Source organism: Talpa occidentalis, unplaced genomic scaffold (assembly GCF_014898055.3).
Source record: "Talpa occidentalis isolate TD23 unplaced genomic scaffold, MPIMG_talOcc4v2.1, whole genome shotgun sequence".
NCBI lineage: Eukaryota > Metazoa > Chordata > Mammalia > Eulipotyphla > Talpidae > Talpa > Talpa occidentalis.
The window spans coordinates 79,022,766-79,047,603 of record NW_026555331.1 but is presented as its reverse complement, the minus strand read 5'-3'; the positions used below and the strand labels follow the sequence as shown (position 1 = coordinate 79,047,603).

General features: G+C 38.6%; 1 protein-coding gene across 1 annotated transcript in view; it reads right to left on the bottom strand.

Moving 5' to 3' along the window:
- The window catches only part of VPS41 (VPS41 subunit of HOPS complex), a 183,990-nt gene that overhangs the window by 81,741 nt on the left and 77,411 nt on the right, over nt 1-24,838 (bottom strand). Inside the window, exons 6-7 of the mRNA XM_037507289.2 lie at nt 22,542-22,604; nt 19,408-19,473 (exon numbers count right to left, since the gene is read on the bottom strand). Coding sequence (XP_037363186.1) covers nt 19,408-19,473; nt 22,542-22,604 — 129 coding nt within the window. The remainder of the gene's footprint in view (nt 1-19,407; nt 19,474-22,541; nt 22,605-24,838) is intronic.

The window sequence follows — 24,838 nt, the reverse complement described above, 5'->3', positions numbered from 1 at the left end:
AGCACCACACTATGAAGCAATCCACAGCCTCTGTAGCACGAGTTCAATCCTCGGCCAGCCAGGGAGAAACGCACATGGCGAGGCAGACCTCTCCTGTCTCGCCTGCTCCTCCCCTCAGCAGTGTATTTTGATCAGTCTGCCTGTTCTGTTCCCTACTCTGTCTCTGGTGGATCCTCTCACCTTCCGCCCCCCCAACATCTCTGGCCTGTACCCCAGGTCTTGTATGCATAAATAAATAAATCTTAAAAAAATAAATAAAATACAATGTTTTTCTCAACACCACCAACGGTTTTACTGTTACCATGAAGAGAGAACGTAAAACAGAGAAAGGAAAAGAGAATTCCCCAATTATAGTATTGCTTCAAATTCAGTGGTCATTTTTTGTACACTTTCCTTTCCCTAAAAGTCATTTAACATGTTTAAAAGCAGGTAAATACAGGCCAACTGCTCTAGTGCAGACACCCTCTGTATACAAAGAAGAATTTCCACAGCCTGCTTGGTTAAGTCACTTGATCCCAAGCAATACTGGAGCAAACACAATCCTAGTGCAACAGAGATTTTTGAACAAGTCCTTGAAGTTACCTAATTCTGTGAAAACTATATAGACAGAACAATGCTTTGAAATTTAAAAACACATCACATTGTTACAGCATATGGAAGATTAATAGGCATTTTAGTAACCAAAAAAATCTAAGCTTTGAATTCAATGTGAACCAAAAATGCTAGGCATGAGAGATGCCACTCAGATGCAGTTTCCTTATATTAAAGAACTAGACAAGACAGAGGCCTACCTATCACCTAGCAGCATGTGAGGTGGGCTCATATTTAAACTGGCAATCTGCAATTTCTGCATCTGCAAACTCAAAATTGCAAATGATTGGAACATTTTATTATTTTATTTTATTATTTTTATTTTTTAAAGATTCATTTATTTATTTGTTTGTTTGTTTATTTATACAAGCACTGGGTACAGTCAGAAGAGTGGGAGGGTGAGAGGATTCACCAGAGCCAGAGCGGGAAGCAGAACAGACAGACCGACAAAATACACTGCTGAGGGGAGCAGCGGATGGTAGGAGAGGTTTGCGCGCCATGTGGGACACTCACCCAGCAGCCGGGGATCGAACCGGCGCTGCAGAGGCTGCAGGCAGCTTCGCAACCAAGCGCTCAACCGCTGCGCCACCGGGGAGGCCCAATTGGAACATTTTAAAATTAATTTTGCCACTAAAAATACAAAAAACAAAATACTTCCATCATGGATCCCACAGACTCAGGCTGTTTGTTTATATCAAACACCCTGATGCATTTTTCAGTTTGCAGTTGTCCGAGGATACATTTCCCAGGGTTGGGTTCAAGGTCTGACCCCTTCAGTAGTAGAGGAAAAAACATAAAAGTCACTCACTAGGTGATTACTGTTGAATTAATGATCTGTGGAATGAACAAATATTTCTAATTTTAACTGGATATAATCTCAGTCACAGGTGACTGGAGGGAGATCTTTGCATAGTGAGTGTATGAAGAAGAAATGCAAACTGCCAAGTGTTGACTAACAGAAAGAATCACTTGAACACATAGGCATAGATACAAGCACTTCACATAAAACTCAAAGCAAAGCAAAAGGTGAGAAAGAAAAATAAAGATCAAGACACTATTCACAGAAACCAAGTCAAAATGAACTGCCTTTAACTGGGCAAGCTCGTCAGTCCTTGCCCCGTAGCTAGTTCACCGGCATGACTGCCAGTTTGGGGGCAGACACACACCCACATAGCGTATATTCGTCCTCTTTTTATACACTTCAGTGTCTACTTGAAAGTCTCATTATGACTCCTATATAATGCCTCCCTGGGAACAAGAATAATTATTCCAGGTTTAGCCAAAATTGGAGAAAAGGCTGCAGGCTATTCAGTAAGCAGCAATAATTTGTGCTCCAACTGACAATAAATATCAAATGGACAGTCTTCATTGTTCTGACTTCTATGGTAATATTAAAAGCTGCCCCGAGCAAAGAACACAATCAGACAAATCACAAAGGAAGATATATAAGTGGCCAGTAAATAAAAATCTTCAAAATCGCTAATAATTCAAAGAAGTAACAAAATAGAGCAATGGAATATCTTTCTTTGTGTATCAACTGGCAAAGAGGATGTGGTAAAACAGGTCTACTCACTGGTAAACTGGTATGTTTTCTGATACTGGTATATTTTCTGATACTACTGTACTTGACAGTAGTATCAAAAGCCTAAAAATAATGATAAACTTTGACCTAGGAATCCCCAATCCTAGGCATTAGTGCTAGGAAAACATTCAGAAGTATAATCAAAAGTTCATGTTCAAAGATTTTCAGCTTCTCACAGCATGATTTATGATAACCAAAAACTGGATACAACCTAGAGTCCAATAACTGGATAATTATTTAGAAAATTAAACACATCCAGAGGTTGGAATATTATACAAAGAAATATGTGATATTCAGGAATATTTGTGTTAAAAATAGATTTCAAAAGTAAGGAATTTCACATGATTCATAACGTTAGGTTAAAAAGATGCAGAAACAGTTGAGGACTACTTAATATTTTTTTAATTAATGCTTTGTAATTATTATAAAAGTAATGTAAGTTTACTACAAAAGAGAGGAAAATAAAAGGCACCTGAAGACCAGATAAAACACTCATGTTACCCAGATGTTGCTAACAATGTTATTGTTAATAATTTGGTATGTAGCCTTCCATGAATATTGTTACATGTAATTCTACAAACAAAAACAAAAAAATCAGACCATCTATATTTTTTCCTAAAGTACCTCAATAGACACAACCGAGCAAATGTGGGGTATTTTACTTGTTTTAAACGAGAAAGAAAAGCTGAAAAGCAGGAGCTGGCCAGGCACTCACAATTGGGCCTTGGTATTCCTTGCGTGTATATCAACAATTTCACAGAACACCAACATCAGACAAGGTTGTGACCATGAAGGATCAGGACAAAAACAAGACTACTGCATAATCATGTGTGAATGCAGAAAAAATGAGAACATTTTCCAAGCCACATCAATGACTAAACACCCCCCACCCAGCTAACATGAGAGACTGCTGCTTCTCTACCATTTATGTATTTAGCCTTGATCGGGTCTTTCTTCCTTCTAGATAAGATTTATCAAGATACCCAATGGTAGAATTACTCTTGCTTCCTGACAGTATCCAATCTAGAGCAAAACCCTTTTCCTTAAATCCTCCCCAAATCACCTCTCACCAGTTCAAGCTCCATAATACCCTCTTTCTCACTTAGCATAGTATGTTCCTGGTGATCCGTGACTGCAGGACACTTAACACAGCTCATTCACCATTGGTAAACATTCAATTTGCCCTAGTTATCGCTGGCACAAATATCAAAGAGGAATGTGACCTGAAAGTGAACTAGAAAATTAAAAGGAAACAAACAATGGGGGTAGTGGGGGAAGATCCAAGATGCTTTAAGACAAATAAAGGATTGTAAAATGACCCCGTGGTTGGACACACACACACACACACACACACACACACACTTTTCCTAAGAGCTGGAATATTTATTTTCCTAGCAATCACTGATCTGATTGATTAATGTGCTTACTGACTGCTTTTCACCAATATCAATTTAACTGCCTGCTTTTGGAAATGTCCTACCATTCCTGAAATTTGGCTGCTATGTCTCCACAGCACTGAATGTGAATCCAGACACAAAGCTGTCCTCAAGAATGCAGATACAAGGCATTATACTGTGAAATGACTGTGAATTTGGTTTGTACTAGTGATGCTAACGTAAACTATGTGTGAAAGTGACTTCTTGCTTTATAGTCTTATGCTAAAAAAAAAAAAAAGGGTAAAAATCTTTCAGTGGTAATGACAGTATTTAACACAGCCCTGGGTGGGGGTGGGGAGATAGTGAGGGAGGGAGAGAAGAGAGAGAGCTTGTGTGAGAGCCTCCCAGTGTAAATGGCAGCCAACTGGTACTGCATTCCACCAGGAAACATGATGAGCATTCTGAACTTGGCAATGATTCCTTCAGACATTAACTATTTAAAACACTTAATAATCACAGCGCTCTCAATATGCAAAGGAAGATATTTTCAAAGGATAGTCTGATTGCTCAAGGAAGACAGATGGTAGGTTTAACATCAGAATTCAGGGGTGGGGGTGGGGAAGTTGAAAATAAGATGCAAATATTACATATGGAAAAGTTAGTAGAACTTATTAAAGAAAAAAACTTCTCAACAGGCTTTTGAAGGATATGAAACAAGGATGACTGAAGAAAAATGAAGTTGCCAGGGATCCACCTCAGACTTTGAGAGTCCTCCATATTGACAAAAAAGAAGCAATTAATGTTTGAGGCAAATAAAACTTAATTTTGAAAGAAATGGAGAATGCCTGCTTTTGAGGCTGAAAATGATTTTTATTTGAAGCCCCAGATTTCTATTCTTAGTCTCAGTTTAGCATTTATAGAAAAATTCATCAAAATATACTTTTATAATACAGCTATTTTAAAACTTTATTACCACATCTAAAGAACAAAGTTTTGCAAAGGTTGCATTTGTGTTTTACTTACTATTTTTTTTTTAAAGATTTATTGATTGATTGATTTATACATGCATATATACAAGCACTGGGTACAGTCAGAAGCGCGGGAGGGTGAGAGAACTCACCAGAGCCAGAGTGGGAAACAGAATAGGCAGACTGATGAAGTACACTGCTGAGGGGAGCAGCGGGCGGCAGGAGAGGTCTGCGCGCCATATGGGACCCTCCTCCGGTGGCCGGGGAGCAGCCGGGGATCGAACTGGCACAGCAGAGGTTGCTGGCAGCTTCGCAACCCAGCGCTCAACCGCTGCGCCACCGGGGAGGCCCGTTTTACTTACTATTAAACGGTAACTTTTTAATCAATTTTGGTATGTTTATAACATGAAATGAAGTTCCAGGAATGGAAATATAATTTATAACAACAGTACCTGAAAGAAATCAAGCTATTATTTACAATGGTTCAACAGGCAACCATTATGATGTAAATCAAGAAGATGTCCATGGAGTAATGTATAAGGAAAGTCTACATGTAGAACACTGCCTCAGACTACATATCTGACCACCTGCAGAAATATCACCCTCAGATCCACTGGACAGCAGCCTGAGAGGGGTATCTAATGTCAAATCCCTTTGACTCCAAACACCTTAGTTCCAATCTGACCAGAGAAGAGCAAGCACTTAGGAAGTACACCTCACCATGTCATGGTTAGTGGTCACAGTAGTTTACTGGGATGTCTGGATTTTAAAAGATTTGCATTACAAAAAGCTGCTCTACTAAATCCTCTTCCAAAAAGGATTTAAAATGCCATTTATTGTTTGCAAATCATCCCTGGAAACTTACAGAAGTTGCTTGATGTTATCAACTCTGCCTTACAGTAGAATTTGCCAGGACTCTTCAGCCTAAATAGTGAAGTACTTACACTCATTTCATTCAAGCAGCATCTTTTCCTCGTTTGCTGACTGACATTTTTTAGCTTACAAAGCGACCAGTCTCAGTGGTCAGGTCTGCTCATTCTATCCCAACGCAACACCAAACAGCTGACTGTCTAGTTTCTAAAAATGAACTCTTCTGCAAACAGCACTATGACAATTTAGTAATTTGTCAAAGTAGTGGAACCAGTTATTATGAAGTGTATTTCGAGTTCAAAGGTAAAGGCCATAGGAAGCTAAAATTTACCTGCTGACAGAGAAAGTTGAGCAATTAAAAAAAAAAAAATCTAGAAAAGACTGCTTGGCAGACTTATTTCCAAAATAGAAACTTCATTGCTATGCTCATGTGTTAGAATTTGTGATACTCAAGAGGTTATACATAAAAAAAGAAAAATCCAATGGTTCACATGTTGAAAGCTCTCTCAATGGCACCTTTAAAGAATGTGCTTTCTTTTTTTTTTTTTTTTAACATGGAAACAAAACAGAATTTAGAATAAGCTTTTTATGCTCGTGTGTCAAGCAGTAGAGTCCATAAATCCAGCTATGGCATTCAACTACTAAGAACTTACCTTGAAAACCTAAAATAAAAATTTATGCCAGACAGAACTATAACCTCCTCTTCCTAGACCCTGGTGGGTAAGGAGCTATCTCCAAAGACCTAAGAAGCTAGAACCATAAAAAATATCAACAAATGTGTCAAACTACTGTCTCGGGACTTTTCTGCTAAGATGCTGTTTTGCAAGGCTATCCTGAAGTGGGTTCTAATTATTTTTTGAAACTGTTTTGCAAGGCTATCCTGAAGTGGGTTCTAATTATTTTTTGAAACTGTTTATTCAGGAATCAAAAATTTTATTTATTTGTTTAAAGGTTTATTTATTCATGCATATAAGAACTGGGTTATAAGCCAGAGGTACAGGGGGTGAGAGAATTCACCAGAGAGAGTGGGGAGCAGAACAGGGAGATCCACTGAAACACACTGCTGAGAGGAGTAGTGGGTGAGGCAGGAGAGGTCTGCTGTGCCATGTGGGTTGCTCCCTGGCTAGCCTGGGATAGAACTCGTGCTGCAGTGGCTGGTGACAGCTTGATAGTGCTGTCTTTAACCCATGAGCCACCAGGGAGGTCCCAGGAATCAAAAATTTTAATATAATCAAAACAACTAAAATATTAGAGATCTCTTTCAAATATTCTTATAAAATGACATCATCAGTATCTCACTGTAGGTCTTCTATTTTTCCTATTTTGCTTCTCTAATCTCTAGTCATTTGAACCTTTCATCACAGAATTTGGCATATAATTCCAAGATTCACTGAGGTATTAGACTAAGGAAGATGAGTATTTTTAAGGATTAAGAATGTCTTTTTCCCGCCATATACCTCTATCTGGCTAGCCTTTGCTCTAATTTTTTTAAGATTAAATTATTTTTTAATGGCAGAAGGTCATAACCACTCAGTTATATGATATCTGTCTCTACTCTCTTTTCCCCTTGTATGAGTTGCCATCTGCTCTAAACAGAGAGGTTTTGATATCTATAATTTATGATTACTACAAGGCTATCATCATTTCCTAGATATTGAACTCTTCAAACTTGTGCTGCTTAGCTTACAGTACTAGTTGAAAATTCACTTGCAATGATCAGAGTTGCTATTTGGGCCAATATAGTTTTTGCTTTTCTCATTTTTCTTTTTTTTTTTTTTTTTTTTAAATATTAAATTTTATTTTTATATTCCCCCATACAATTGCAAACGCCCCATTCTGACCCCAATCCTTCCCCTCCCGCCCCCCACCCCCAAAAAGTGTCTCTGGTTCATAGTTTTTTGTTGATTTTGATTTTCACTTTCTTATATTCATTTTCCTGGTCCCTTATTTAAGTTTTCTAGATTCCTGCTATGAGTGAGAACATCCGGTATTTTTCTTTTTCTTTTTGGCTTATTTCGCTGAGCATGATCCCTTCCAGCGCCATCCATGTTGCTGCAAATTGCATGTGTTTATCTTTTTTGAATGCTGAGTAATATTCCATGGTATATATGTACCACATCTTCTTGATCCAGTCATCTATTTTTGGGCATTTGGGTTGTTTCCAAAGCTTAGCTATTGTAAACAGTGCTGCTATAAACATAGGAGTGCAGGTGCTCTTTGGAATTGATGTTTCTGTGTCCTTTGGGTAAATACCTAGGAGTGGAATTGCTGGATCATATGGAAGCTCTATGTTTAGTAGGTCCAGAAATCTCCACACAGCTCTCCATAATGGTTGGACCAGTTTGCACTCCCACCAACAGTGCACAAGAGTTCCTTTTTCTCCACATCCTCGCCAACATTTGTTGTTGCTAGTTTTTTTAATATGTGCCATTCTCACTGGTGTGAGATGGTATCTCATGGTAGTTTTGATTTGCATTTCCCTGATTACAAGTGATGTTGAACATTTTTTCATATGTCTGTTGGCCATTTGCATTTCCTCTTCAGAGAAGTTTCTTTTTAGCTCTTCTGCCCATTTTTTGACTGGATTATTTTCTTTGTTGTTGCTGAGTCTCATCAGCTCTTTGCAGATTTTTGTGATCAGTCCTTTATCATTAGTGTTGGGTGCAAAAATGTTCTCCCAGTTGGTGGGGTTTCTCTTTGTTTTTGTTATTGTCTCTTTTGCTGTGCAGAAGCTCTTGAATTTGATGTAGTCCCAGCTGTTTATCTTTCTCTTCACTATCACTGCTTTGGGTGATGTGTCTGTAAAGATGTCTTTGATGTGCAAATCACGTAGTGTTTCGCCTATATTTCCTTCTATGTATTTTATGGTTTCAGGTCTTATGTCTAGTTCTTTAATCCATTATGAGTTGATTTTTGTGTATGGTGTGAGGTAGTGGTCAAGCTTCATTCTTTTGCATGTAGCGACCCAGTTTTCCCAGCACCATTTATTGAACAAACTTTCTTTGCTCCAATGCATAGTCTTTGCTCCTTTGTCAAAGATTAGTTGACCATAAATCTGTGGGTTTATTTCTGGATTTTCTATTCGATTCCATTGGTCTGTATGTCTGTTCTTGTTCCAATACCATGCAGTTTTGATGATTATGGCTTTGTAGTATAGTTTGAAGTCTGGGAGTGTGATGCCTCCATTTCCTTCTTTTTTTTTCAGTAGAGCTTTGGCTATTCGGGTTTTTGGTGATTCCATATGAATTTCATCAATAATTGTTCTATTTCTTTGAAGAATGCCATTGAGATTTTGATTGGAATAGCATTGAATCTGTATATTGCTTTTGGTAGGATGGCCATTTTAATAATGTTTATTCTTCCAATCCATGAGCAGGGGATGTCTTTCCATTTCTTTGTGTCTTCTTCTATTTCTTTTAACAGTGTTTTATAGTTTTCTTTGTATAGGTCCTTTACCTCTTTTGTTAGATTTATTCCCAAATATTTGATTTTTTTTGTTTCGATAATAAAAGGGGTGGTTTTTTTGATTTCTTCTTCTTCAGATTTATTGTTTGTGTATAGGAAGGCTACTGACTTTTGCGTGTTGATTTGTATCCTGCCACTTTACTGAATTGATTGATGAGTTGAATTAGTTTTTCTGTGGAGATTTTGGGGTTCTCTATGTATATTATCATATCATCTGCAAATAGTGATAGTTTGACTTCTTCTTTTCCTATTTGGATTCCTTGGATGTCTTTCTCTTGTCTTATTGCTCTGGCTAGGACTTCCAGTATTATATTGAAAAGCAGTGGTGAGAGTGGACATCCTTGTCTTGTTCCAGATCTTAATGGAATTGCTTTCAGCTTTTCACCATTGAGAATGATACTGGCTGTTGGCTTGTCATAGATGGCCTTTATGATGTTGAGGTATGTTCCTTGTATCCCAAGAATTTCAAGGGCTTTTATCATGAATGGGTGTTGCACTTTGTCGAAAGCTTTCTCAGCATCTATTGATATTATCATATGGTTTTTATATTTCTTTTTGTTGATGTGTTGGATAACGTTGATTGATTTTCGGATGTTAAACCATCCTTGTGCCCCTGGAATGAATCCAACTTGGTCGTGGTGAATTATCTTATGGATACATTGTTGGATTCTGATAGCTAAAATTTTATTGAGGATTTTTGCATCAGTGTTCATTAGGGAGATTGGCCTATAGTTTTCCTTTTTTGTGTTGTCCTTATTCGGTTTTGGTATTAGTGTAATATTGGCTTCATAGAACGTGTTTGGTATTGTCCCTTCCTTCTCAATTTTTTGGAAGAGTTTGTGAAGGATAGGCACTAATTCGTCTCTGAATGTTTGGTAGAATTCATTTGTAAATCCATCAGGTCCTGGGCTTTTGTTTTTGGGGAGGTTTTTAATTACCATTTCAATTTCGCTGCTTGTAATTGGTCTGTTTAGGTGTTCTATTTCTTCTTTATCTAGCTTTGGGTGATTGTAGAGTTGTAGGAATTTGTCCATCTCCTCTAGATTGTTGAACTTGTTTCCATATAACTGTTCATAGTAGTTACTGATTATTCTTTTGATTTCTGCTGTGTCCGTTGTGATTTCTCCTCTTTCATTTATGATTCTGTGTATTTGTGCTTTCTCCCTTTTTTCCTTTGTGAGCCTGGCTAGGGGTTTGTCTATTTTATTTATTTTTTCAAAGAACCAGCTCTTGGTTTCATTGATCTTTTGGATTGTTTTTTTAGTTTCAATTTCATTTATTTCTGCTTTGGTTTTTATTATTTCTTTTCTTCTACTGGTTCTGGGGTTTTTTGTTGTTCTTTTCTAGATCTTTGAGCTTCGAGATTAGGTTGTTTCTTTGAGTTCTTTCTTGTTTTTTGATGCGAGCTTCTATTCCTATATATTTTCCTCTTATTACTGCTTTTGCTGCATCCCATACATTTAGGATATTGGTGTCCTCCTTGTCATTCAATTCAAAGAATTTTTTAATTTCTTCTTTGATCTCCTCGTTAGTCCAGTGGTCTTCCAGTAGTATGGCTTTTAATCTCCATGAGGTAGGATAGTACCTTGCCTTCTTTTTATGATTTATTTCTAGTTTGATGCCTTCGTGGTCAGAAAAGATGGTTGGTATGATTTCAATCTTGGTGTATCTGTTGATGTTTGTCTTGTGCCCCAGTATGTGATCGATCCTGGAGAATGATCCGTGTGCGCTTGAGAAAAATGTGTACTCCGTTTTTTTTGGGTTTAGTGTTCTATAGATGTCTGTTAAGCCCAAATGCTCTAGGTCCTTATTTAGAGCTTTAGTTTCTTTACTTATTTTTTGTCTTGTTGATCTATCCATTGTTGATAGTGGTGTGTTGAAGTCTCCCACTACATATGTGTTTTCTCTGATGTCTGTTTTCAGAGAGGACAACAGTTGTCTGATATATTTTGGTGCTCTTTCGTTTGGTGAGTATATGTTAATGAGTGTTATTTCTTCTTGAAGTATTGTCCCCTTAATCATAATGTAGTGACCATTGGGGTCTCTTTTTATTTTTTTGAGTTTGAAGTCTGTTTTATCTGATATAAGTATAGCTGTTCCTGCTTTCTTTTTTGGCCCATTTGCTTGTAGGATTGTTTTCCATCCTTTGACTTTGAGCCTATTTTTATCTTTTGTAGCTAAATGTGTTTCCTGGAGACAGCAAAAGGTTGGGTTTTGTTTCTTAATCCAGGCTGCAACTCTGTGTCTTTTTATTGAAGAGTTTAGTCCATTTACATTTAGAGTTAATATTGATATGTTAGCATCTGTATTTGCCATTATGTTTGTCTTTCCTTTGATTTTATTTATTTATTCTTTTAATAACTTTTTTTTTTTTTTTGGTCTTCTTTCGTTGTTATTCGTCCCTCTGAGGTTCTGGCTTTAGGATTCCTTGTAGTATTTTTTGGAGTGGGGGTTTAGTCGCAATGAAATTCCGGAGTTTCTCTTTGTCTGGGAAGGTCCATATTCTTTCTTCATGGAGGAAAGAGAGCTTTGCGGGATAGAGTATTCTTGGTTGGCATCTGTTTTCTTGGAGTCTGTTGACTATGTCCCTCCACTCTCTCCTTGCCCGTAGTGTTTCTTCAGAGAAGTCTGATGTCAGCCTGATTGGTTTTCCTTTGAATGTTATCTGTTTCTTCCCTCTTGTCAGCTTCATTATTTTTTCCTTGTCCTGGATTCTTGGGAGCTTTACTATTATGTGTCTTGCTGTGTTTTTCCTTTCGTCGTGGAAGTTTGGTGTTCTTCTTGCTTCTTGTATATCAATTTTCAGCTCCTTCTTCTCATTTGGGAAGTTCTCTTCAATTATATCCATGAATATTTTCTCTGTTCCTACATCTCTCTCCTCTCCTTCTGGAATTCCTATAACTCTTATATTTCCTTTCCTCATGGAGTCAGATAGTTCCCGAAGTCTTTCTTCATTCTTTTTCCTTCGTACTTCTCTTTCCTTCTCTGTTTTGGTTCTTTTTATTTCTGTGTCTTCAAGATTACTTATTCGTTCTTCCATTTCATCTATTCTGCTTTCATTGCTTTTCCCAGAGTTCTTTAGTTCCTCCATTAATTCTTTGATCTCCTGCATTTCTCTTACTTCCCTCTTTAGGGACTCAATTTCCTTCTTCTGATCTATCACTTTTTTAATCATGGCAATTTTAAATTCTCTTTCTGGAAGGCTCAGAAGTTCTTCCAAGTTGCTGTCGTTGCAATCTGGGGAGTGGTTTTCTTTTTGTGGTGTGCTTCTTTCCTGAGGAGTTTTTAGGTTGCGTGTGGTTCTTCTACTCCCTACTGTCTGTTTTCTAATTTGTCATATGCGTTGGGACACTGTGTTGCTCGGACTGACTGACATCTTGGGTGAACTTCTTCGCTCCCCTCTGGCTCTTCCAGGAGCCATCTCTGTCTTCTGGGGGAGCTTTCTGCTGGTTTTAGGCAGTTTTTACTGAAGAAATGTCCCTGTTCTCAAATGGCGAAGCGGGATGCAGTCCCTGCACCTCCGGTTTCAGGCACACTCTTCTGCGCACCCAGTGTGCCCCAGACGTGGGTGCCTGCTCCCTCTGTGGGCTCAGACTGCTGGTCGGAAGGGGCCTGGGGTGGAATAACTTCCCGGCTGGCCACTGGGTCCTCCAGAAACCTTCTGCCCTTTTCAAGCAGTCTTAAGAAATGTCCTGTTTTATAGGGTGTTAGTGACTTTTTTTTTTTCCTGGTCGCTAGGTGGCGTCAGAGATCTCTCCTATTGTCCTTGGGGGGCTGTTTTTCGCCTCCCCCCACCCCGTGGGACAGAGAACAGAGCGGGAATGGTAGGGTACACCTCAACAGCTTTGGGGTGCTGTGTCTGCCTTGTGCCCCACCGTCGTGGAGAAACCACGCCCCGAATTTTCGTGCCCTGGGTCTCAGTTCAAAGCCCTCAGGTCCAGGACGCGGGCTGTAGCCCAGTTCAGTGGCGCGGGAATGGCGCCTTTTGCACCCCGCTCCCGTGCCTGGGCGCCTGGTTCCTGCTCACTCAGGGAGGGACCTTCACCTCAGTGAGGACCTCCGTGCGTCTCCCCGCAAGCCTAGGTCGTCTCCCCGCAAGCCTAGGTCGCAGGCGCGGGGACCTGGGCAGCCGCGATCCAGGTCTGCACTTGCTTTTCAAGCTCCCCGAGCGCGCCGCGTTTCCGTGCCAGCTTACCGGCAGCCCGGGCTGTGTGCGAGTCTCCCGGGGTCTTTGTTCTTCTCTAATGGCGCCCGGAGCCGTTCGCTCACCGCCGTGGCGGATCCTGCAGGGTTCGCCTCAGCTCCCGTTCACGGGGTGTGGTGGCTGCACTAGTTCCTTTCCACTCACAGTCCCGCTTGCTGCGTCGTTTGTTCTTGTTGGCCGTTTTGGTTTGTTGTTTCCTCCCCTCTGCTGGTCGGAGAGTGCCGCCTCTGTGGGCGGGGGAGGGGAGCAGGGTTCTGCGCTTCCCTCCCTTCTAGTCCTCTTTTATGGCCACTTTCTTCTTCGGGCAGTTTGCTGGCGTCACCCGTTTATCTTCCGTGTCCCAGTTCTCACTGGGACCTGCCGCTTTTCCTCCCTATTCACTTTTTTTAATGGGAGATCTTACTCGCAGCGTCTCCTCGCCGCCATGTTGCTCCGCCCCCCTCCACTGTAGTCGCTTTTCTCATTTTTCAAAGGCATAAAATGTCATAGCTTGGTTATATAAAAAAAGCTGCTCCACCTAAAAATTTGCAGTTTCAAAATGAGTATAATAATCAATGGTACCCCTTTTTGAATGTCACTTTGTAATAAATTTTTTTTAGTTTTTAAAATCAAAGATATATTTCATAATGAAATGAGGAATATTTCCTGAGATATCTTCAACCAATCTAAAAACACACTAAATGCCAAGAGTATGCAATATAAGATATCTTTAAAAGTACATCCCATACATATACAAAAAAGGTGAAATCTCTCCAGAGAGTTGTACAAATCATACCAAACTAGGGCATATTTTAGAATTACCTACTTATTTAATTATATAAAAAGAGGCCATTATAGTTTCTTGAATAAAACTACTTCTTACTATTTACTAACTATAAATTTACTTAATAAACTATGGTGGATCTAAGAAATCAATCAATAGTTTGTATGTTACAAACACACACAAATTATACATTTTCATACCAATGTTTCTTAAACTTCTACCATAAGTAGGAGAAATGATAAGGGCCTTTTAAAGGGAAAGAACTCAAAATCAAGATGCTTTAAGAGAAGTTAATTTATTTTGTCATTCCACAAGTAATTACAGCAAAAATTGTGGTTTTAGAAACTAAATGGGGTAGTGACATAAGGATAGCTAGATTAATGGAACTGGAAGTCCAGAAGTAAGTCCTAACATTTATGGTTAACTGATTTTTGATAAAGGGGTCAAGATAACAGAGAAAGTCCTGGGTCAACTATGCAAAAGAATGAATACCCACATGCAACCTGTTCTTATACCATATACAACATTAATTCAAAGTAGATTCCAGATCTAAATTAAAGAGTTAAAGCTGTAAAACTCTTAGAAGAAAACACAGGTATTAATTTTCATGACCTTGGATTAGACAAATCCTTAGGTAAAACACCAAAAGGAATAGCATTAAAAAAAGGTTAAGTGAGACTAACTGATCAAAATGAAGAATTTTTTATACTTCAAAGAACATCATCAATAAAGACAACTCATACAATGTGCAATAATATTTTCAAATCATATATTGATATGACACATGTATCAAGAATATACAAAGAAATTTTACAATAGTAAAAAAAAAGACAAACCAAACCCCAAATGAACAAAGTTTTAACAGACACTCCTCCAAAGAAGATATGCAAATTTTCAATAAGCACATGAAAATTTGCTCAGCATCACTAATAATTAGGTAGATAAAAGTCAAAACAACAAGATACCACTTGATATCCACCAGATGTTTATAATCAAAGAGACAGATAAAAATCAATGCTGGTAAGAATGTGAAGAAGTTTAAATGCTCTTATTTGCTAATGAGAATAATAATGAGGGTGCAATCCCTTTGGGAAATAGTTTGAAAATTCCTCTAAGTGTTCCACCATAGAGATACCATATGATCCGCTAAGATTAAAATTCCACACCGAAGAAAAATAAAAACACATGGCCACATAAAAAATTGTAAACAAATGTTCACAGTAACAGTATTCACAATAGTCAAATGGTAGAAAAAATCCAATCTCAATCAACTTATTAATAGCTAAATAAAATGACATATCTATACAATGAAATATAACATATAAACAATGAAATATAACTTGGCCAGAGAAAGGAATAAAATATTGATGTGTGCTATATCACCAAGGTATTGAAACAAATGGAAGTCAGACACAAAGACCACATACTGTATGATTCCATTTATATCAAATATCCAGAATTTATATGAAGTATCCAAAAATAGGCAAAATGTATAGAGAAATGAAGTCGATTAGGAGCTGCCTAAGGTTGGGAAGGGGAGAAAGAAGATAGGAATTAGTGCTATTATGTCAAAGGTTTCTTTAGGGGAGGACAAAAAGTTCTAAAATCAAATTATAGTGATGGTTACACGATTGTGTAAATATACTAAAAATGATCAAACTGCCCCCTTTAAAATGTAAACTTCATGGTTGCAAAATATATATCAAAGCTATTAAAACCTAAAAGAGAGACATCACTTATATTGACGTGTAATCAAATAAATGTTCATTTAAAATATCACACACATACTTGTTATCAAACCCCTTATAGTAACCTTTATTAGAAAATATGCTAACCCTCCAGTGTGTGTTTTCTTTTAAATTACTTTAACCCAGAAATTTAAACTTAATAATATAATTTTTAAAGTTTTTCACCAGAAGACCTGAACTATCTGTATTTTATACACATATCACTAAACATCTTTTTTGTTTTTGTTGTTGCTTAGAAAGAAATGTACAGATGCACTTCTGGAGAACTGAATAGGAAAAAAAGGAGGAACCACAATGGTCTCTCAGGACATTTAACATTGGACTTATCAAGAAGTCAGTGATAACCAATGGGATGAACTAGATTCCCAATGTCCTTGCCTAGCTTGAATTTGGTAAATTCTATTTTTTTTAAAGATTTATTTATTTATGATTATAAGAGCTGGGATACAGGCCAGAGGTGTGGGAGGTGAGAGGATTCACAAGAGACAGAGGCAGGGAACAGTACAGGCAGACAGACTGAGGTACACTGCTGAGGGGAGCAGCGGGCAAGTCAGGAGAGGTCTGCTGCACCATGTGGATAGCTCCCTGGCCGGAGATTCAACTCGTGCTGCAGAGGCTGTAGACAGCTTCATAGCACTGCGCTCAACCCCTTGCGCCACCAGGGAGGCCCAATTCTACTTTTTTTACTGCTTATCACAACATCTACCTGCACATAAATTCCAACTTCTTCCTACTGGACTACTCTTCAAACAAAGCTCATGTATCTACTCAACAAGCTTTGGCCCCAATAGCTACATTCACAATGTCTGTCCTATAGATGCCTGTAATGATTCAACTATTAAGTAGAAGGACAAGGAGTATGTTACTGACACAGTAACAAAGGAGTCCTGTAGCAAACAACTGTGGCAAACTTGAAGAGACATTGGCATCCCTCACAGGAGAAAAAAACAAAAAAATCATTAAATCCCATAAACAGAAATTTTTCAGTTCATAGACTAATTATTAAGTTATAGACTAATTATTTTTTAAAAGATTTATTCATTTATTTATACAAGAACCGGGGTACAGGTCAGATGTGCGGGAGGGTGAGAGGATTCACCAGAGACAGAGTGGGGAACAGAACAGGCAGACTGAAGAAATACACTGCTGAGGGGAGCAGTGGGCGAGATATGAGAGGTCTGCCGTGCCATGTGGGACCTTCGCCAGTGGGCCAGGATTGAACCCGCGCTGCAGAGGCTGCAGACAGCTTCACAGGGCTGCACTCAACTGCCTGCACCACTAGGGGAGGCCCTATAGACTAATTATTAAAAACAGGCACCAACAGAGAAAAAAATCTGACCTTCAGAATTCGAGTCCTACCACTCGGCCATCACATTTTATATAATCTCTAACATGATCTTTCATATCAATACCTTCAAGAAATAGGGCACAATGACAAAACCTTTAACCCCTGAATATGGAAACTGGAACTCAAAACCGCATCCTATACTAGGGAAATACTTAAACCAAAGTAATTTATCAACATTTCAAGATAATGATATTTTATGAGGGATTGTTATTAAGAAGGCAGAAGACATCTTAGAAGCTGATTTTCCCATCTAGTCTACAGATGTCTGCAACCCCATGCAAAACCTAGACCAAAAACTTCTATGCAAGAAATGTTCTGCAACAGAACCACAAAAATTAAATTCTTTAACTTTTGAACTGTGAGATAATAAGGTTTGCTGTTTTGAGTCACCGACAAAAACATAATAGTTCAGCATACTTATCTCCAGTAACTTTAAAAAAATGGATAGGTTTAAGTTACAGCTAAGTTGATTTGTACTATATCTCACATTAAATTTCCTAATTAGAAAAACAATAAAGAATTATTTTAACACGAGCAATTTAAGACTAATTTTTTTCCTGAGGTCAGCAAAGACAAGTAAGGTATTTATATTTTTCAAAGGTAAATCAGCTAAAGATATGTCAGAAAAGGTTACATTAAATTGGTAATTTCAACTCCACAGATATGTTTTTTATGTAAGGGTAAAGAGACTAGAACCCAGGTGTAACTGTGAGCTATGGGGAGATGCAGAGGTGGGGTGCGGGAGAAGAAGCTGGCTTTCAACCAGAAAACAGGCTGGTGCAGTCTTGGCTTTGTGCTGTGGAATGGAATCGGGATACACAAGGCCTGCCATTACAGTGAGCTAAATCCAGTGCTTGAGAAATACTATGTAAGGCAATGAATGACCAGTGTGCTTTCCTGCCATGTCCGTCCATGACTCAGCAGACCAAGGGAAAACAACACATGACTCATAAAACATTCAAAACCATTTGGTAACTGAGTATCATAGCAGACCTTCCATTAGCAATACAATGCTACAGAAAAGACCAGCTCCTTTTCACTGAGCTCCAAGCAGAATATGAAATAATATTCAGAGTTTCAATATAGTGACAGCGTTGGTTATAAAAAGTGGTTTAAAAAATATCACTGGTTAATAAAAATTAACCTGAAAATTCCAAAGCAGATTCTTTAATTTTAGAATTTACTGTATCTATAAGCAAACATATAAATGTACAACATGAATATTTTACTCTCTTATTTTTCAAATAGCAGTAAGATAGTAAAATACGCAGGAACATGTCACTAATAAATAGCTAGCATTGTTTTAAAACTTTATCAAGGCCTGCAAGAGGTTTTCCATAAGGGGAAAAAGCAACTGTTTAATTGTTGTTCTGTTATTTTTATTTATTTATTTATTTGTTTGTTTGTTTGTTTATTTATTTATTTATTTTTTTTTTTGTGGGACCCTTGCCGGTGGCCAGGGAATGAACCGGCGATGCCTAGGCTGCAGGGCAGCACAGCGCTCAACCGCTGTGCCACCGGGAGGCACAGGGAGGCCCTGTTATTTTTAAATGCTACTTCTCTTCGGTGACAAGAACAATATTTCAAAGTGCTTTGCCTCTTGCCCTATATCTAACACACTTTTTTTTTTTTAATAGAGGCATGTTTTATTTATTTATTTGTTTGTTTGTTTGTTTGTTTTTTGTTTATACAAGCACTGGGTATAGTCTGAAGCGCGGGAGGGTGAGAGAATTCACCAGAGCCAGAGCGGGGAGCAGAGCAGGCAGAAGGACCGAAGTACACTGCTGAGGGGAGCAGCGGGCGGCAGGAGAGGTCTGCATGCCATGTGGGACCCTCCTCCGGGGGCCGGGGAGCAACTGGGGATCGAACCGGCGCTGCAAAGGCTGCGGGCAGCTTCGCAACCCAGCGCTCAACCGCTGCGCCACCGGGGAGGCCCTAACACTCTTTTTTTTAATAAGTTTTTTTTTTATTTTTTATTTATACAATAGTTGGGGTATAGTCCGAGGCGTGGGAAGATGAGAGGATTCATCAGAGACAGAGTGGGGCGCGAACAAGCAGACAGACTGAAAGCACTGTTGAGGGGAGCAGCAGGTGCGTGATAGGAGAGGTCTCTGGTTGGCCGGGAATCAAACCCGCACTACAGAGGCTGAGGACAGTTTTACAGTGCTGCACTCAACCCGCTGCACCACCGGGGTGGCCCCATATATCTAATATACTCTTAAAATATCTGATAATTCAAATAAAAGCCAGAGAGAGAAGCATGGAGGTCATAATACAAGAAATAAGGAGTCATATGCTTAGAGCCCTAAAATGGACAGTGTAGGAAGAGGAGCTGCCCCATCAGAGATAATGGGCCAACAAGCAATTTCATGTTCTTTACATGTTCTTTCTCTTTTCTCCTAATGATCAAGTATTAAAAATATTAAGGATAAATTAAAAAGCAAAGAGAACCCCCCTTAAATTAAGGCTTCATACAGACACACAGGGTTTACCTTCTTCCCTCCGGTCACAAACTGCTTGCAGCTGGATCTCACAAAATGAGGGTGCACAGCCACTATCTACAAGGAAACAAGGACAGATGACACTAGTTTAAGATTCAGGTTAACGTACAGAATGAAAACCTTTGTACATCACAGGCAACATGATCTAAAAACTATTCTGCCATCTTAGTGGGATCTATTCAGGTAATATTCTACACCGAACCAAGGACATATGAGTTTTGCTCTTGTGTGAAAAGAAAAGATAACCTCTATTAAGGCAGGTCAAAGCTAAAAGATGAAAATGAGTTAGTTGTAGTTTCTGGCTGAGTGGGGTCCTTTTGATGGGAACCCTCGTTGTGGGCATCCCCTCCTTAGAGACAGAAAGGGAGGTCAAACAAGACATTAAGATGTCACAAATGTTTGTAAGTGAATACAAAATTCACAGAAGCAGCGGAGGTAAAGATGCCATCTTCCAGTGACTGAGAGCACCAAGGAGAACAGGCAGGGCTATGCGGCTTCACAGACATGCCAGTGGGAAAGAGAACAGAGCTGTAGGACCCAGGAGTTAAAGGGCTAACCTGAAGGACCTCCCCTTTTATCTATAGCTTCAGTTCTTAGTCCTTTGGTTATCTTTACTTTCCACTCAGTCTCCTCCCAGCCCCGCATACCTGTTTCTCCCAAGGTTGCTCCACCTTCATTGTTGTTTACTTCATTTATTGTTTACTTCACGGAAGGCCTAATGGCTCCACTCAGTGCAAGCCCATCTTTGGGGCTCCCCTTCCGTGATTATAAGTCTGCATATGCTCTGTTTCCTTATTTTTTTATCTACAAATCCATGTAATCATTCACTAATATATATCTTTTCTAGCCTGACACACTGGATGCTTCTAGGAATTTAAAAAAAAATAATAATTAAGCCATAAACCTACACCTAACTACATATTACATTCTTACTGATTAACCAATACATTTCCATTCTCTCAAGGGACAGGTTCCTCTTCCTGCATTGCCAATTTTAGGGATTTAAGCATATGATTCCTTGTTTCTTTAAACATCCTCCATCCCAAATTAGACTTTCTTGCCTTCACTTTCTTCAACCACCCTAGATACCAACATCAAATCATATATACGTTCTGTTGCTATAATACACTTTAAAAATCTTTCATAAGAGCCTAACTCTCTTATAATGTTTAACTCTAGAGAGTAGTGTTATTCTGGAGCATCACTGATGTGCCTATGTCACATGACCTTTCTCCTTCCAGCTCTTCTGCTTTTCACTGCTGTTCCCAACTTAGCAATTGCTGGGCTCGGTCTCACAGGCACAAGCTGTGTGACTCTTCTAAGGTCATTTTCCCTGTCAGACTGATTCCATCCCTTAGCACCTCTCCACCAATTATTCCCTTTCATTTTCCATTTTCCCCTCCCCTACTGACTCTTTACCATCAACCAAAACAAGTCCTGAAGAAATGTCCAGACACTGCCATCTCTCTGTCTCCCACAGGCTCTCCCTTCCTTATTACCAAATATCTTGAAAGAAAAGTCTACATTGTTGTTTCTAACACCTCATTCTCCAGCTGACTTCTTGGTCAGATGAGCCTGGTGCTTTTGAAACCTGTCCTCACTGAGGCTGCCAGGGCCTTCATAATTATCCAATAAAATAACTTCTTTCAGTCCTTGTCCCATGTAATCTCCACATTGTTTTTGGATTACCTCCCTCCCTTTCCCAGACACTACACTTTTAGACCCCCTGCAGTCCCTTTATCTGGTTCTTCTTAGATCCCTTGCTGCATTTTATTCCACTGCCTGAATCTTTAAATTGGTGCTCCAAAATTTCAGCATCAATCTTCTCTCTTTAGCTTTAATGGAGTATCTTTTGAAATGACTTTTCCTTACTTCACTCAGTTGTGAACTTTGTGTTTTTGGAGCCACTGTCCACCCTTAAGTCCATACTCATGTTTCCAAAACCTCTATTACATTTCCACCAGATGTACTACAGTCATCTAACTCAAGACCAAATGAGCAACATCCATACTCAAACCATCACCTTTGCAATTGGTGGCATTCCAAAACACCTTTATGACCAAAGCAAGAACCTGGATTTACCCTCTGCTCGTCCACTTTTTATCACCCTCATGCAAGTTATTATTAAGGCTTGTTAAGTCTATTTCACAAAGGTCTTCCAAAATCATTTCCTCTATTCCATCTTGAATACTCTTTTTTTTTTTTAATCGAGAGTCTGTAATGTCTGCCAAGAGTACTGCATTAGCCTTCTCAATTATCTCTTATTCCCACTTTCTTGCTTAAATTACTCTCCATTTTGGCAGATTTGGCTTTCTAAAACACACCTCAGGTTCTACATCTTCTTCACCTGTTAATCAATGACAGTTTGAATACACAAGTCAAAAATGGAATAACCCCCTCTTTCCTTTAACAACTAATAGTCACTTTAACTGCTATAACTTATCTAAAACTGGTTCTCCTGCTCAGCCTTCCAGTCTATACTGTATGTAATTCTGTGTTAATTTTCCTTAAGCTTAGTTCAGCATATGCCATGTCTTTGCTCTTAACATTCAATAATTTCTTCTTATCTACTAGACAGAGTCCAAATTTCCTAGCCTGAGTATAAAGCCAACCAGAGCTGCCTCCAGATGCAGCTCTCCTGTCAACTCAGTATTTTAAGCACCACCTAAATTAGACTATTGCCATTTCCTAAACACAATTTGAACTTTCTAGCCTCTTTACTTCTATTATTCTGTTCTTCCACATGAAAGTGTGTTTCTCTCTCTGTTCTGTCCATTTATTAAAGCCTGGTCAAACATCACCCCATCCATGAAGTCATCATTAATAAGAACAGATAGAAGTGACTTCTCTCAGCTTTGAACTCCTTAGCACTGTCTCTAGCTCTCTGAGTCTTTAGTTACAGATTCTGTGTGTGTGTGTATCATCTCACCCACTACAGTAAGATTCACATAATATACACCTTGCCCTTCTACTCAGATTCCAATAGTATCTACTATATCGTCAGTGCTAAATACATGCTTAATGACAAAATTAATCCAAGACTGGCAGAGTTCAAAACATTGTAATTCTTACGGTCTTCACTGAAAAAACCTTGGAAAAAAAATCAAAACTTACTGAATACTTACTTTAATGGGACAGTCGAAAGTCTCATGAAATTCTTCTCCAGAATACAGCCCAAACACCTGCACCTAAAAAGAAAATGGATCCTATAAGTTCACAATGACAACAAAGATGATTGATGAGTCAGTGGGAACACATACTATCAGTTACAAACAACATGTAATAATCTAAGGCCTTTGTGATCTCTATCAAACATTCAATGGAAAAAATTCCATGAGGATGAGAGTAAGCGGCTGTCATTGAACTTTTATTTATTTATTTTATTGCGATTTATATTTTAATTTTATTTAATTTTTTTATTAAGATAACATTGCAATTAAACTTTCATAAGCATCTCACAGATAGTGTTCCCTTTACACATCACAAATTGGTTTTGTTAAATGGACGCAATTTTAAACAATGAAATAAATATCAAGAGATTATTAATACTCTTATGAACATCCCAAATGCTATCTCTAAAGGAATTATTTTTCCTTCCCTTAAAGGAAAAAGGAGCTTCTTGGAGTCATATATAGGTACTTCATTTTCAATCTTATGTTGAATCTATTGAGAGTACATAAATGTAAGATTTAAGCTTTTATTTACTTGTCCCCCTTCAAGTTGTTCCAGGCTACTGCATCCATACTTATTCTCTTTTCTGAGTAGTTTACTTTAAAAAGTTGAATAAAGTACATATTGTAAAGGGTACAAGTCATAAAGTTACAGTTTGACAATGCTTTATGCATAATATGAACAAACTCTAGCAACCACCACTCAGAACAAGAAAAAAAACCAAGAACCTTCTTCATATCCCATCCCAGTTAATAATGCCCTCGCAAACTAATGGCTACTCTGAAATCTGCTGCCATAGATAAATTGTACAGGGGTTTGAATTTTATATAAGTAAATCACATTCCATTTCACTGGCTTCCTTCACTCAATATTTTCTTGTGTTTTTAAAGAGACACCCCACTGACTGGGAAAAAATTTTTGCACTCCATATAACTGATAAGGGACTGATCACAAAGACATACAAAGAACTCACAAGACTCAACAAAAACACAGTAAACAATGCAGTCAAGAAATGGGCAGAGAACTTAAAAGGCATTTCTCCAAAGAGGAAATGAAAACGGCCAACAGGCATATGAAAAAATGTTCAACATCCCTTATCATCAGGGAAATGCAAATCAAAACCACATTGAGATACCACCTTACACCAGTAAGAATGGCACATATCAAAAAAACTAGCAACAACAAATGTTGGCGAGGATGTGGTGAAAAACGAACTCTCTTACATTGTTGGTGGGAGTGCAAACTGGTCCAACCACTATGGAAAGCTGTCTGAAGGTTCCTCAGTCTACTAAAAATGGAGCTACCATATGACCCGGAAATTCCACTCCTAGGGATCTACCCAAGAGACACAAAAACGTTGATTCAAAAGAACACCTGTACCCCTATGTTTACTGTAGCACTATTTACATTAGGTAAAACCTGGAAACAACTCAAACATCCAAAAATAGATGACTGGATCAAGAAGATGTGGTATATATACACAATGGAATATTATTCAGTAATCAAAAAAGATAAACTCATGCCATTTGCAGCACCAATGCATCCATGTACCATCACTTCAGTCCCCTGTGCTCCTCCCTCCCTCCCTCCCCTTTTGTCTTTCTGACTAATTTCACTTAGCATTGTCCCTTCCAACTCTATCCATGTTGTTGCAAATGGCATGAGTTTATATTTTTTGATTGCTGAGTAATATTCCACTGCATATATATAAACATATATATATATGTGTATACACACACACACACACACACACATATAAACAGATGACTGGATCACACAAACACACCACATCGTGATCCAGTCATCTGTTTTAGGGCAATTAGGTTGTTTCTGGATCTTGCTATTCAAACAGTGCTGCTATGAACATAAGGGTGCAGATTTCCTTTTAAATTAATGTCTTTCTATTTTGGGGGTAGAGACCTAGGAATGCAATTGCTGGATTGTATGGCAGATCCATTTTCTGTCTTTTGAGAAACCGCCACACTGCTTTCCTTAGGGGCTGGACCAGTTTACATGATCTCCAACACCATATTCCTCCACACTTTTGCCAGTACTTGTTTCTAGTCATTTTCATATGCTCCATTCTCACTGGTGTGAGAGGGTATCTTATTGTGGTTTTGACTTGCATTGCCCTGACAGTAAGTGAAATGAACTTTTTCTTAATGTGCCTATTGGCCACCTGTATGTCTTTTTTGGAGAAGTGTCCATTTCATTCCACTGCTCATTTTTTCATTGGGTTATTTTCTCTTTG